Source organism: Apiospora hydei (genome assembly GCF_038363865.1).
Source record: "Apiospora hydei strain CBS 114990 chromosome Unknown utg000009l_segment0_segment0, whole genome shotgun sequence".
In the NCBI taxonomy this organism is placed as follows: Eukaryota; Fungi; Ascomycota; class Sordariomycetes; order Amphisphaeriales; family Apiosporaceae; genus Apiospora; species Apiospora hydei.
The window spans coordinates 4487296-4501415 of record NW_027117368.1 but is presented as its reverse complement, the minus strand read 5'-3'; the positions used below and the strand labels follow the sequence as shown (position 1 = coordinate 4501415).

The 14120-nt window shown below is 52.7% G+C and overlaps 7 protein-coding genes across 7 annotated transcripts; 4 read left to right on the top strand and 3 right to left on the bottom strand.

Annotated features, from left to right (window-relative positions):
• Nucleotides 1–352: 352 nt before the first annotated feature.
• On the bottom strand, nt 353–1085 carry PG997_013208 (superoxide dismutase (Mn)- mitochondrial; the record flags this gene model as incomplete). The annotated part of the gene is made up of 2 exons (XM_066817522.1): nt 353–958; nt 1041–1085. 2 exons carry the CDS (start codon nt 1083–1085, stop codon nt 353–355), a joined length of 651 nt encoding a protein of 216 aa, XP_066663214.1.
• An 821-nt stretch (nt 1086–1906) lies between these two features.
• On the top strand, nt 1907–2410 carry PG997_013207 (uncharacterized protein; the record flags this gene model as incomplete). The annotated part of the gene is made up of 2 exons (XM_066817521.1): nt 1907–2124; nt 2182–2410. 2 exons carry the CDS (start codon nt 1907–1909, stop codon nt 2408–2410), a joined length of 447 nt encoding a protein of 148 aa, XP_066663213.1.
• A 193-nt stretch (nt 2411–2603) lies between these two features.
• Nucleotides 2604–3092, bottom strand: PG997_013206 (uncharacterized protein; the record flags this gene model as incomplete). The annotated part of the gene is made up of 1 exon (XM_066817520.1): nt 2604–3092. One exon carries the CDS (start codon nt 3090–3092, stop codon nt 2604–2606), a length of 489 nt encoding a protein of 162 aa, XP_066663212.1.
• Nucleotides 3093–3321: 229 nt separating this feature from the next.
• On the bottom strand, nt 3322–4687 carry PG997_013205 (uncharacterized protein; the record flags this gene model as incomplete). Its single annotated transcript, XM_066817519.1, has 2 exons — nt 3322–4003; nt 4176–4687. The coding sequence occupies 2 exons, from the start codon at nt 4685–4687 to the stop codon at nt 3322–3324; spliced, it is 1194 nt and encodes a 397-aa protein (XP_066663211.1).
• Nucleotides 4688–6350: 1663 nt separating this feature from the next.
• PG997_013204 (uncharacterized protein) lies at nt 6351–8604 on the top strand (the record flags this gene model as incomplete). Its single annotated transcript, XM_066817518.1, has 4 exons — nt 6351–6894; nt 7200–7534; nt 7762–8130; nt 8179–8604. The coding sequence occupies 4 exons, from the start codon at nt 6351–6353 to the stop codon at nt 8602–8604; spliced, it is 1674 nt and encodes a 557-aa protein (XP_066663210.1).
• A 952-nt stretch (nt 8605–9556) lies between these two features.
• PG997_013203 (uncharacterized protein) lies at nt 9557–10213 on the top strand (the record flags this gene model as incomplete). Its single annotated transcript, XM_066817517.1, has 1 exon — nt 9557–10213. The coding sequence occupies one exon, from the start codon at nt 9557–9559 to the stop codon at nt 10211–10213; it is 657 nt and encodes a 218-aa protein (XP_066663209.1).
• Nucleotides 10214–10846: 633 nt separating this feature from the next.
• PG997_013202 (iron-sulfur cluster transporter ATM1) lies at nt 10847–12925 on the top strand (the record flags this gene model as incomplete). Its single annotated transcript, XM_066817516.1, has 1 exon — nt 10847–12925. The coding sequence occupies one exon, from the start codon at nt 10847–10849 to the stop codon at nt 12923–12925; it is 2079 nt and encodes a 692-aa protein (XP_066663208.1).
• Between the last annotated feature and the right edge of the window lie 1195 nt (nt 12926–14120).

The following is a 14120-nucleotide window of genomic DNA, read 5'->3' as shown; positions in this document are numbered from 1 at the left end:
TGATGCGTTGCTGAGAGGTGTCTACCCTAATCTCTCTGGTGCCAACAGTGACTAGATCATCACCACTAAAACCCGTAGATGTTTCGCTATTAAACAATAGTACCCAATATAAATAAAATGTTTAACACAGTTTGCATCTGGTCCTGATCTCTTCAATCTCTATTCTGCTTTTTCTGTTTTGGCATCATTAATGTTATGCTTTCAGCATGTTCCAACACAGTGACATGCTGAGACTGATGGTTGATTCATAATGCACACGACGACGATCCAGCACTGCGAATGGATATAATGCTAATTGCGTTGATCATACTACTTACAAGAGCCAGCTCAAATCCATATCTACATGGCCACCTCAAATATCAGCTTGGGTCTTGAGGACCTTGAAAGCATCCTCCCTCGGTCCCCTGAATCGGGTCTCGCCCGCTTTCCAGTTGATGACCTGCCAGATGTTCTTGATGTAGGTCGCCTTGTCGTTCTTGTACAGCAGGTAATAAGCATGCTCCCACATATCCACGCCGAGGATGGGCGTGTCGCCCACGACGACGGCCTCCTGGTCCGCGAGGGTTACGATGCGTAACTGGCCCGTCGCGGCCTCTCGGACAAGCCAGCCCCAGCCGCTGCCCTGGATGCCCAGCAGCGCCGCGCCGAAGGCCGCCTGGAACTTCTCGAGGCTGCCCCAGGTCGCGCCAATGGCGGCCAGCAGCTGGGGTGCCGCGGCTTCCGGTCGGGCGTCAGGCGACGATGCTGGCGTTAGGTTCTCCCAGAACAGCGAGTGGTTGATGTGGCCGCCGCCGTTGAAGCGGATGGCCGAGAGCTGCGCCGCCGAGTCGTGCAGTCTGCCTTCCGCTTGAGCTGCGGCCGAGGCCTCCAGCGCCTTGTTGAGGTTCGTCACGTAGGCCTGGTGGTGCTTGCTGTGGTGCAGCTCCATGATCTCTTTGGAGATGCTGGGCTCCAGCGCCTTCATGTATCGGAACACAGCAATAATAAGTATATGGCCCAAGTGGACGGAAATAGATTATCCATGGAAAAGCTGAACTTACATCGTAAGCGTAGGGGAGTTTGGGAAGCGTGTAAGGTCCGGCCATGCTAGCGGTGATGGTCTGGTATGAGAGGGCAATTGAGTTCACAAGTCTACAGATGAATTGATGCAACGTCCAGTTAAGGTGTTTCGTGGCTGCAAAGTAAAAAAGCCACTGGACTCTGGAAGCACAGAAGAATTAAATGGGCATGTACGTTGGAAGGTAGGTTTTGGGTCGTAGAAAGGGAGTTGAGCACCTTGAGGGCTGGGGACTCGGGGCAGTTTATCATGAGCGTTTCGCGATGCACACTCCCCGGCCATCAAGGTATCCGTCCATCCTCCCATAACGCACGCATCCTTGTTTTCAATCGCCAATATCCAAGTAAAACGGGCACGTAATAGATTGCGCATATTTTGGAAACAATTGTGATGTTGTCACGTTTGACCTTTGCATGCGATCTGCCCCTTGTCTGTCTAGGCCCTGGGGCGCACTTACGCTAAAAGTGCGCAAACTTGCTCACCCCCCCATTCACCCAACCGGCGTGCCGTACGTACCATTGAAGCACGAGGAAACTTGCTCAACTTAATAACGGCCTTTCAACGGCCGCCCGACCTGGTCAGCTGGGCCCTAGTCTCAACGGCCTCCTTTTATTCTATTCACAGGTAGGTACCTACTTACTTAAGTAAGCATACCTCCCTCCTGTTCCCATAGTACTCTTGACTTTGTTGTTCATCCGTATCAGTTCACACCCTCTTTCTACTTTTTTTGGAATCCTCTCACTTAATCACTGCTATTCTCACCTTGACTTTGACAAATTCCAGTTCGCTATACCATAATACACACTACTATACTTCATAAACTCACGACTTAAATCTTGCTGGCCCATCATGTGCGGTAACAACTCAAGGCCATCTTACGGCGGCGCGATTGCCATCCTCAACCCTCCCGAACGTGTTAGTGGAGGACTACCTGGTCCAGAAATGGCCGTCTCTGGTCGCCTGCTTTTCCACAGTGCCAGAGACGACACTTTGGCAACAGACGCTACTTTTGTGCACGACGAGGACGCCGGATGTGGCGACGGAGAGCTGTATACCGTTGGGATCCAGTAAGACAATTTGTCCGCCATCTGTCCTACTATAGCATACGTTCTGACAAGAGATAGCAAACTGGGAGGCCTGACCACATCGGCACTTGTGAGCCCCTTCATACATAAGTTCAGCTTAGAAGGGAAAGACTCAGATTGTGATGCTGGACCACGGACTATGAGTGCAAGTCTGAGTCACCCCTTGAGGATCGAGGTCGGCCATGAAGGTATCATAGGTCGCAGAGTGACAGTATGGAAGCAGGGTGATGTCTCGCCTTTGGCTGAAGGTATCATAGGTTACAATTAATACAGCACGTACCATTCTTATGTGAACTTCACTCGTGAAAGCACGGCAACAGCTGGGCATTGTTCATCGTAGATTTCTTCTCTGATCCAAATCTCGTTCATAACTAGTCCTTATATAAACGAAGACCAGACCTAAACTCCGCCAACTCCTTCAGAGAAAAAAAAACACAAAGCAAGCAAAATCAGAGACCTTCCTATTCCTTGCGGAGTCCCCATAGAGAGCCCTTGCTGGCCTTCTTGGCCAGCTTCTTTTCCTTCTCGGCGGCTTTTTCCGCAGCTTTCTTCTCCTTGCGCACCCGCTCTCGCTCTAGTGCCTCCTGCCTGGCCTTGAGAGACTTCTGCCGAAGCCGTTCTCCCTCGTCAGCGGCATCCACCTCCGTGGCATTGAGCCAGGGCGTCGGGCCCCGCATCGGCTGCTCGAACGTCTTGAGCGGCTGCTTCTTGATGGGGGCGGGTTTCCGTAGGTGGCTGGGACGGCCTGAACGAGCGGCCGAGCTGGTAGACGAGTGGCTCGGCTGCGGGGAGGCCGAGCCTCGGTCGGACATGGTCGCCGTGGAGTAGACCGACGAGGATGATGACCGCGGTGTGCTGGAGGCGACCACCTCTACCGGCGTGATGGACGTTATGGTGCTGTTGCCGGGCGAAGCCACGAGGGGCGACGTTGGTGGCGGTGTCGGCGCCATGCGGAGCGGATGCGGTGGTGTGAGAAAAGCCATCTCCTTGTCCTTCCCCTTGTTGACTCTCGGCCTGACCTGGGCCAGGGCAGATTCGTATTCACTGTCGTATGACTCCTCTTCCTCTTTCTCTTCCGCGATCTTGCCCAAGCTGGGCTTTCTGGCGCTGACGGGATTTCTTCTGCCCCTTTTCTTGACAATGAGGGGGAGGGAAGCCGGTCAGTTCTGGATCAAGCTCCTAGCTGCGATCGGAAGCGATCCGGCGCGCCTCGGTCAGCAGGTCTTCGACACTGCTCTGGCTGTCTTCGGGTTCCGGCGACTCGGGTTGTGACAATGCGACTCTCATATGGGCGGGAAGAGCTGGCATTGGGATGACCAAAGGCCTGCGCGTAGGCGTCGATGGTCCTACGGAGACTTGAGGCGGCAATACTGGGCTGTGAAGCTGGGATGAAAGTCCACCTCCCTCCCGTTTTCCGAGCGATCCATAGTCTTTGTTCGACGAGCGAGATGAACCAGCCTCATAACGATGTTCAGAAAATCCGGTGAAGGGTGATTGCAAAATACGGTGGCTGTCTGCAACACGCTCATGGCTTTTGGCCGGACTTGCAGGTTCCTTCGGGGGCGGTCTCTTCGGGGGCGGGCCCGGACTCGGAGGACAATCATCAGGTTCGGCGAAGCGTTGCAGCATCACCGCATGCGGGATGGTAGGTGACTCCGGGAGTGGCGTCTCCGACTGATCTTGGTCCTCCATGCTTGCTGAAGGATCTTGATCGGGCGTGGTGGGCAAGATCGAATAAAGTTCTTCTAGATCGACGTCCTCATCTTGTGCAAGATCATCAACCGTACCGGCGCTTGTGGTAATACCGGGCTCCTCGGCAACCAGTACGAGTTTCGACTGATCTACAAGCTCTAAGATCGCGCTAAAGTCATCCGGTCCCAGAACGAAGTCAAGCTGCGGTAGAACTGGTGTTGGCTCATGAGTAACTTTGAGGGGACTGATGTTGAGCTCATCTTCCCTGTCAGTCGAAGAAGCTACAATGGGTTGAATTAATGAAATTGTTCAATTTTCTTAGTCCTTCAAAGGCAATACACTCACCTTCTTCATTTGCGGGTCCGTCTCCGCTTGCCGGTTTTTCCTCACTTGAGCGCCTTCCTTCACCTGAGAGCCTTTCATCGCTGTTTTGGTCCGATCCAGGTTCATAGCCTGAGTCGGGCGAGACCAGGTTCGCGGCAGTGACAGGGCCTTTGGGGATCAGCAGCCCACTCTGAAGCGCATCCACCAGCGAGATGTTCTGTTGTGCGAGCGCGGGATGGACAAGCACGTTCAAGTGCATCAGCTCTTGCGGCGACAGCGTGCCTCCTGCATTGCTCTTGAAATAACGATTCGGTACCTCGCCCACAGGCACCGTGATCAAGAGAGAACGCCGATAGGACTCTTCTGTCGTGGACGTCGAAATGGATGATACGTCCTTTGCCTCGGCTTCATCTGCCTGCACGACTTCTTTCTGTTTCTGCAGGAGAGACCACAGTTTCATCGCCAGTTTCCCTTGGGGCTTCACTTTTGCCTTCTTCAAGTCTTTTGCGCCTGCAAACGTCAGCGACATCTAGGTTGTCAGGCGACAGGAGGAATACCTTGAGAGTCCATGTTTGGTGGGTTTCAACACTGACTTGCAAGACACACCAAGATTGATGGCGAACTGGATGTTGGTCTGTATGCTGTCGGCGATGATGTTTTTTGGGGTCGCCGACAGCGTCGTCGAAGAAATATGCCTTGATCCGTATGGAGCTAGGCCACTACAGCGAATTTCCCAAGCCCAGGCCAATGCTCTCTCTTCGGTGTGACCAAGCCCAGGCCAATGCTCTCTCTTCGGTGTGACAAATCGATTTTTACTCGGTCAAAATTTTGGTTTAAACAGGAGGGTGCAGTGGCAGTGAGCTTTGTAAACCCCAGTGCTTATAACACCCAGTAGTCCAAAGAGGGTACTGATATCCAATCAGATGGATCAAAATAGGATTAAAGAGCTCGAAACCGTTTTTCGTCGTCGTGATGAGCCTGTGTATCGGGCAGATTTATCACTAGGGTTGCTTGAATCGAGGTTGGGGGCTTGGTTCGTCGAGTATGGTACATGTGGGAAGGTGCAGAATTGTTCTGAAAGGGAGGATGAACTGCAAAAATCAGGCCGACAATGGTCTGAATAGTCCGATTGTCAACTTATCCAACAGAGCTCCACAATCGAAAGCTCGAACATGAAGGTTTGTCAACCAAGGAGTTGACCAGAGTCAGGAAAAAAGAACCGGACACGGCGGCCTTCTGATGTGACGTCGGAGAAGAAGGTAGGCAAGGCGTTGAAGGCTGCTCACTTTTTTATGAGCCTACAAGTGTTGTGCCCGAACACAGACATACGAACAGGACCATTGCAAAGATGTACAAGCTTGTGTGGGTGTGATTATGGGCAACGAAATCCAATGGTGTTATTGCATCGAAATTGCAGTCAGTAAGCTACATGAGATCTCAATGCCATGATTGTTTGATTGTATGTCAGATTGGGTACTGGTGAACGATAAGTGAGGCTTCCGTGGATGATGGAAGGGCATTTATTAACCCTAACAACGGCATCAAGAGCTATCCTAAGTACAGACTGGTTTATTTGGGCCATCTTCAATAAAGGCTGGAAAGTTCATCGCCGCAACATCAAGCAGGCCTTGTCGCCAAACTTGAGCAACGATGAACTGGCTGTCGCAGTTGGGATTCCCACTACCATGAATTGACATTTTATCTCTACACACTGCTTAAGTAGGTAGCGATGTATTGACTTGCATTCCTGTGATAATTTTATAAGAGCGATCTTGTTCCGAAAGTCTCATCATTGGGCATACCAAGGAGCATGTCGTTGTCGTTGTCGTAGCATGCATGCCTTGATCGCGACTTATACGGCGAATCTTCGGATGACAATTGACTTGGATCTAATAATAGTGCTAGTGCTACAGGTTCGCAACTGCGTCATAGGCAAACTACCAACCTCCTGCCAAGCTCAAGTTAAGCTTTGGCGCCAAGTGGACCCAGCAGCTTGATGAGCCAAGTGGCAGGGTGGCCAGTGCCAAGTGGTTACACGAGATTGCCAATCCTTTCTTTGTGAGGCCTCCCTGATTCCCACGTCGCGACTTGTTTTTTCTTTCGTCTGGGCATGAAGAACATCTGAAGAACCCGTTGACAGAGATCAAGCTGGTTTCTTTCATTTCATTTTCGCTCGTTACCAACTTTTGACCATGTTTTTAGGGCGGTGTGGTAGTCGCATTGGCAGGACCAATGTGTCGGGCCAAGCCCAACGCGCTGCTGACTTGATGCAGAGGCAGCGTCTCCAGCCAATTACGGCACAGCGCGCTAGCTTCGCCAGCACTTCAAGACGGGCGCAGCAACAATACCAACAGCAGCAGCAGCAGCACCGTCAGCAAGGGGCCCGCCATGAGCAGTCCAGCACCCAAGATCCCGAGCCGTCTTTGCGCTCAAAGATGGTCGAATCGGCAGTGACGACGCTCGGCTCTGTACTGGTCCTGGCTGGCGGGTTTGCGCTCGCCGCATATGCGTACCACAAGTCCTACAAGCATCTTCAGCTGCGGAAGATGACCAATGCCTTCCAGCCCGGAGATCCGGTGCTTGAGCTCGCTGCACACCGCAATGATGCGCCGGACCCGGACGCCGAACACTGGATCCCAAGACCGGAACAGGCCAAGATTGATAAGATCATTCATGGAGAAGGAAAGGGCCACTACTTCCTGATCATGGGCGAGAAAGGAAGCGGCAAAAGCAGCAGTAAGTGGACAGACATCTCTCTTCTCCCTCCCCATGTCTTCGAGGGCGTATGTTGCTCGGGTGGAACTGGGGTGGAACCGACACCCCGATGTGGTTCTGGTTGTTCGTTACAAGGATGGTGACTAGCTACGTAGCCCTTCGCCCAACATTTGTCTGCTGTCAATCGGGTGGTCTGGTCTGGCCTGTGTGATTAGGCATCTAATTTACGGGCCGGGTGAAGACGGTTCAGGTTAAACACAGAAAACCATCTGATCTTAGCCATCAACCCATACATACAAGGAGACTACTAATCAGACTCTTTATAGTGATCTTGGAAGCAATGCGCAAGACTGACGGTGATGGGGTTTCCATGTTCGAGGCGCACGCAGATTTGGAGATCTTCCGCATTCGGCTAGGGAAGGCCCTGGACTACGAGTACCATGAAGATTACATCGGTGGTTACTTCAGCGAGCGGGGTCCAAGGGATACTACGGCGCTCTTAGACATCGAGAGAGCCTTCAACAAGCTAGAGAAGGTAGCGTTGAGGTATCGAAAGAACAAGAACAAACCGCTTGTCCTTGTCGTCAACCAATGTCATCTCATCAGGGATGATGATGATGGCAAAGATCTTTTGGAGCTACTGCAACAGAGAGCAGAGCAGGTATGTGTACATACAAACAAACTTCCCCATTCTGCAACAGTTGCTTGTGCGGAACCTCTTGACCAAAGATTTACCTTGGCGGGCTGCCCCTATACCGTATCTCCACTTACCTTGGCTGGTGTAAAACCTCTATAACGGCATGCCCAAGTTTCTGGAGGCGTATCTGCAAAGCCTCGCTCAACCCCTGCTCCAGCTGAAGAAACGCATATGCTAATGCTTCCATCTAGTGGGCTGCTTCCAATCTCGTCACTATGATCTTCAACACTGACGATTACTGGGTTTATGAAAGATTCAAGCAACTCGCGGCACGTATGGAAGTAATTCCGGTATCAGACCTGCCAAAGACCCAAGCAGTCGCTGCTTTGCGGAAGTATCGAGCCAAATACTTCAAGGAGAACGTTCCGCTTAGTATTTTGGAGCAAGTATACGACCGTGTTGGTGGACGATTGAACTTCCTCAACAGGGTAGCCAAGTCATCGAACATGATGGCAACTTGTGACCGGATCAAAGAGATTGAGAAGACTTGGTTTCTCAATCAATGCTGGATTCTTGGTATGGAAATGGACGACGATGTGATGGACCAGCAAAAATGGGCTGTGAGTATGGTTTTCTGTGTGGTACGAATCGTACTAACAGTGGTGCAGTCAGCAGCAATGGTGCTTGCACAAGCACTTGTCAACAAGGAACAAGATATGGAAAACACTTACGACAACGTAACAGGGCACGTGCTTCCCTCGTTCCAGATGCACAAGGCCCAACAGATCATGACACGCTCCGACTTCATTCGCGAGCTTGATCGGTTGAATCTTTTCACCATCACCAGCAACGCAGAAGTTCGAGCAAGCTCCGTCCCCATGCATCTTGCATTCAAGGAGATCTGCTCAGAAGAGGGCTTTGGGCAGTTCCTTGAGGATACTTTGCAACGTATCTCGGACATTGAGAGTTTGGGCCGCACAAGAGAACTTGTTGCGAAAGATCTTGTTCTCGGCGGGAAGTACGAGTTCAAGCAAGGGTGGAGAGGCAACGTCTCGGTGCAGTTGAAGGAAGATCCAAGCAAAGACGAAAAATAGATGGCTGCTCTCCGGCATAAGCAGAAGCTGACGGAAGCTTCCGTGATCTTGGGCCTGGAGCATGTCCCAACATACGATGCAACCAAAAGCCTATAACCAAAGGGCGTACAGAGGGAAATTGTTTCACGACAACAAACCTGGCAGAAAGTAAGATGAGCCTTGAAGAGGGAACACTCAGGGGCTGCAAGGTAACAAATTTCTGACACCCAGGTAGTCTCAGAGTGTTTGCGACAACCCTTTTCAAACGAAGCAGAGGCGAGCTGAGCATACAAAGGATGGGGATGAAGAGTACAGAGGGCAGGAGATGTAAGAGTGGCGAAGAACGGTCAGTGCAACAACCACTAGGGGTTTTGCACTCCCTGTTTTCTTATGTTTGAAGGGGGCTTCCAGAAGGGACGCTCGTGTACAATTAATACGTATATATAAAGCTTGTATGTTCAATATCTAGTTAAACTAAATGAGAGAAGTTGTACGATTTCGAGAAAGTGGCATGTCAGTAGCGATTAAGTCACCTCCTATTGTCGTCGTCTGTCGGCCCTGACCCTGTAAGTTACCAACATAATATACTTTGGGTCTGCTCTATCTATGGGCGAAACCTTCCTGTGTTCCAGATGTAGAGAACGAGGCGGCGTTTCCAAGGAGTGTCAGCATCAACGTCTTGCCCGCCAAGGACCGATCGAGGCTTGCACAGCCTGAGTTTTGACATCGCACTATCGACTAGTAGAGTTGGCCCCTTTTTATCGTGTACTTGTACAGAGATTTCAAGCCACAGCATTCAACAAATGAATGTAATCACCACTTCTCTCCGTCAAAAGGGAAACATAACTACCAGTAACTTCCTTGGTGTCCACCATTCCACGTACTCGGTCATTCGTCTTTCTTCTGGTCCCCTCTTCTAAATCAACTCATACTTCTGCGCTTTGGTTTTCATGTAGGCCTAGACTGCCCAAACATGTCCGCACCAGCCGAGGTGACTTCCGATTCCCCTACTGAACCTGAACCGGATTGGGAGCCTAACTGGGACGGGATTTACTGCTACAAACTCACGAAAGCGTTTCCGCGCGCCACCAAGGTCCTAAGGCGTGCTTTGCGCCCCTTCAAGGGGGCCGGCGAAACCGTCGACCTCGCGTATCGGAACTGGATTGACGATGACACCCGCGACGACGCCAAAGTCTCCCCGCGTCGGCGAGAGGACGTCAAAGCCCGCCTCCACCAGGGCTTGGTGGGTACCTTTCAAAGGCACGCGCTCGTCGAGCGCATGGAAAGCCTCGAGAGGTCGACCGGGTGGGGAAGCTTTGAAGGCTATAGGGAGTCGCAGAAGGAGGACGACACCGTCTCGAGCGACGGGGACAAGGGCGAGATCCAGAGGATCGAGGCCTTCTGCCGGGAGCACGACGTCCACTTCTCCATCGAGCGGGTGCTCGACGACCCGCTGCGCTACATCCGCGTCATGGGCGTCCGGGGCCACGAGACGCTGTGGATGGAGGTCTTGTGTCGGCTGCCGACCTTGCCCAACAATGTGTACCGCGAGAGGGAAGCGATCTGGTTCGAGTGGCCTTGGGACGATTGGTATGCCTCTTGGTATCCCTCCTGGACATCAGGGTTTTGATCTGCAGTCATTGAGGAGTCTAGATGTTCAAGAGGATGTCGTACAGATATTATTTGCTTGTTCCTCGCATATACGGGGATCTGTCTAGGGTATTACCCCTGAAGTACCGATCAAAGGGTCCTTGGGCAATCAAGCAGCGTGTCTCTGCGGCTTGCGTGCAATCGCCTTGAGCTACCACCAGCACGTGATAGCACGTCACAGTGAGGTTCATCTCTAGACCGTGTTCTAGGCTTTACCAGGTTGGCTTATTTTACTGCCTACACATTCAATCTTCGTCGTATCCGTCTCGGCATGGTTCTTTTTTCTTTTGGGTGCTATATTCCAGGAATTATTGATCCTAAGTTCTCGTCACTCGTCACTCAACGGGCAGGTAGATTCAATTGGCTTCCGCTGAATACTCCGTTCGACCTATTGGTATTTGGGGCACTGGTGATCTAAACTCCGTGCACTGCTGGCTTATCTCCGAGCTCAGCTTCATTGCCTAGTATTAGCTTGACCCTCCCATCCCCGGAACGCGTCATTTCTTTTCTGCATGTACAGTACTTACCTGCAGGGCTCAATTCAGCCTTGGAACTCCTCCACCTGCGCGCCGTTTCAGCTGCCAGAGATGACCGTCTACGAGCCTCCAAAGCCATGATTCTCAGGAATTTCCCGCGGGCGCCCGCCTGCCGCCCGACATGCGTTGGCTTGTTCAGTGCCCGCAATGGGCCACGGGCACCGATTCGAGCCCGCCCGGTCCCGGCCTATGCGGTGTCGCAGCGCCTCTGCTTCGGCCAGTATGCGATTAACCCACCGCCCAACGAACCGAAACCGAAGGCCGGCGCCAAGGCAGCTTCCAATGCCGTCCCCAAGGCTCCGAGTGCGGCCTCGAAAGACCCGCTCGTGACGCCGGACAAGACCACGCAGGAGCAGCGGAAGGCGGACTGGGCTATAATGAAAGAGATGGCGCATTACCTGTGGCCCAAGGACAGCCTGTCCACGAGGCTGCGCGTCAGTCTCGCGGTTGGACTGCTGGTCGGAGCCAAGGTCCTCAATGTCCAGGTCCCGTTCTACTTCAAGAGCATCGTCGACGCCATGAACATCGACGTGGGCGCCATGGGCGGCAATGCCACCATGATTGCCGGCAGCATGATCCTGGCCTACGGCGCCACCCGTGTAGGCGCCACCTTGTTCCAGGAGATGCGCAATGCCGTGTTTGCGAGCGTGGCGCAGAAGGCCATTCGAAGAGTTGCCGGCAACGTGTTCGACCATCTGTTGCGGCTGGATCTCAACTTCCACCTGTCCAAGCAAACGGGAGGGCTCACGCGCGCAATCGATCGCGGTACCAAGGGCATCAGCTTCCTACTTACGAGCATGGTGTTTCACATCCTGCCGACTGCGCTAGAAATCACCATGGTCTGTAGCATTCTAACGTGGCAATACGGAGCTCAGTTCGCGGCCATCACAGCGGTGACAATGTCTGCCTATACTGCCTTTACCATATGGACTACAGCGTGGAGAACCAAGTTCCGCAGGCAGGCAAATGCGGCGGACAACAAAGCTTCCACGGTGGCAGTGGACTCGCTCATCAACTATGAAGCTGTCAAGTACTTCAACAACGAGAAGTTTGAGGTGGCGCGCTATGACAAGTCTCTACTCGACTACGAGAGGAGTTCCATCAAGGTTCAGACCTCGCTCGCGTTCTTGAACAGCGGCCAAAACATCATCTTCTCCAGCGCATTGACGGCCATGATGTACCTCGCCGCAAATGGCGTCGCGGCCGGCTCCCTCACGGTTGGCGACCTGGTCATGGTGAACCAGTTGGTCTTCCAGCTATCTGTCCCTCTGAACTTCCTAGGCTCCGTCTATCGTGAGCTGAGGCAGTCACTGCTGGACATGGAGACTCTCTTCAACCTGCAGAGGGTGAACGTCTCCATTGCCGAACGCCCCAACGCCAAGGCACTGCAATTGTCCAAGGGCGGCGAAATCAGGTTCGAGAACGTCAGCTTCGGATACCTGCCTGAGCGACCGATCCTGCGAAACCTCAACCTGACTATCCCGGCAGGCAAGAAGATTGCCATCGTCGGACCCAGTGGGTGCGGCAAGTCCACCCTTTTGCGGCTGCTGTTTAGGTTTTACGATGTCGAAAGCGGGCGCATCTTCATTGACGACCAGGACATCAAGGATGTCACGCTAGAGTCTCTTCGCAAGTCTATAGGAGTGGTACCTCAGGACACACCGCTGTTCAACGATACTGTTGGTCACAACATCAAGTATGGAAATCTCGAGGCTTCCGAATCACAAGTGACCGCAGCAGCCAAGCGCGCCCGGATCCACGACATCATCTCCAGCTGGCCGGCCGGCTACGACACGAAAGTCGGCGAGCGCGGCATGATGATCAGTGGTGGTGAGAAGCAGCGCCTCGCGGTCTCCCGGCTTTTGCTCAAGGACCCGCCTTTCCTCTTCTTTGACGAGGCGACGAGCGCACTGGATACCCATACCGAGCAGGCCCTGATGCAGAACATCAACAGCATCCTCAAGGAGAAGTCCAGGACCAGTGTCTTCGTGGCCCACCGTCTTCGCACGATATATGATGCCGACCTGATTATTGTCCTCAGGGAAGGCAGCGTGGCTGAAATGGGAACACACAAGGAGCTCATTGACCGTGACGGGCTGTACTCGGAGCTCTGGAGTGGTAAGTTGACAACACCCCGGCATGTGGCATGCGCGTAATATGCTAACTTTATCGTAGCCCAAGAAAGCCTCTTCAACGAGGAGGGAGAACAGGGGAGTTCCAGCCAAGCCGCCAATGTAGCTGCACCTAACGCCGCAAACACCCAGCCGCGGTCTTAAGGTGGTGTCTTCGGTTCACGGACGACACGTCGTAAATGATGAACTGACCGAAGGAGTTGCTCCACCAGATTGATATGCCATCCCCTGCTTAGCCTAGAGGGCTTATGAAGGTGCAGGCGTATCTGGCCAGCCATGGCATTACTTCATGGCCGGCGGAAGCGAACGTTCCCAGTCCACCAGGGCTGAGACTACCGCTATTCAATACATCCGCGCGTCTTCTATTGGGCTGTGCGACGTGTATCTGGACGTCCAAGCAGCATTTGGTGTTTCAAAGCAGGGCTATCACAAACAGGCACAAGGACCAGTAGTGAGCTGAGCCATCACGGTCCGACACTTCGTGATGCGGTAGAGATCTCCGACAGACTGCGAAAGGAAGCTGGGACGGGCCTTCTGGGATTAGAAAAATCGCATCCAAACTGCGAAGCCACTCAACCCACATCAATGAATCTATGTCATCCCGTATCACTGCCTCGGTACCACACGCAGCCGAGTATCACGTACTTTGTCTACTTTGTAGCAGTTCACGTGGTCGACTCAGTGCAATCAGTGTCCGTGATGAAGAGCGATGGTGACATTATATTCTTTCGTCACGTAATAGTATCGAGTCCATCCTAAGATCTAACTACATGAGGTATGTTGGCTGCAATCAACCGCTCCATCCTCTTTCAGCCACAACTTGTGTAGCATGGAGGCCTCTTGGCCCAGCGTGTAACACAACAGCGAATAAATATTCTCCTCACCTGATCTTTGGCTATTGCAGTTTCGTCTTCTTCTTCCCTTACCTACCTTCCAAGCTCCGTATTCATTACCCGTTTGAAATTCCAACAAATACCTACGGTGGCATCAACAGCGAGTTCTTTCCCCGACGTCCCATTTGACTCGCTCTCTTCCCTGACTGCGTTGTCGTCCCCTCCCCACACCCCTGGGCGGCTTCAGTGCTTTATCCGCACCCGCCAGAGACAATGATCCGATGTAAGATCAGCGTCCTGTTTCAAGTCTCAGCATCCTGGCGCTGCGCTCTTGCAGCCTACCCAGATCTTGCCAATATACCGATCGATCCGAGGGTAGTGAGAAG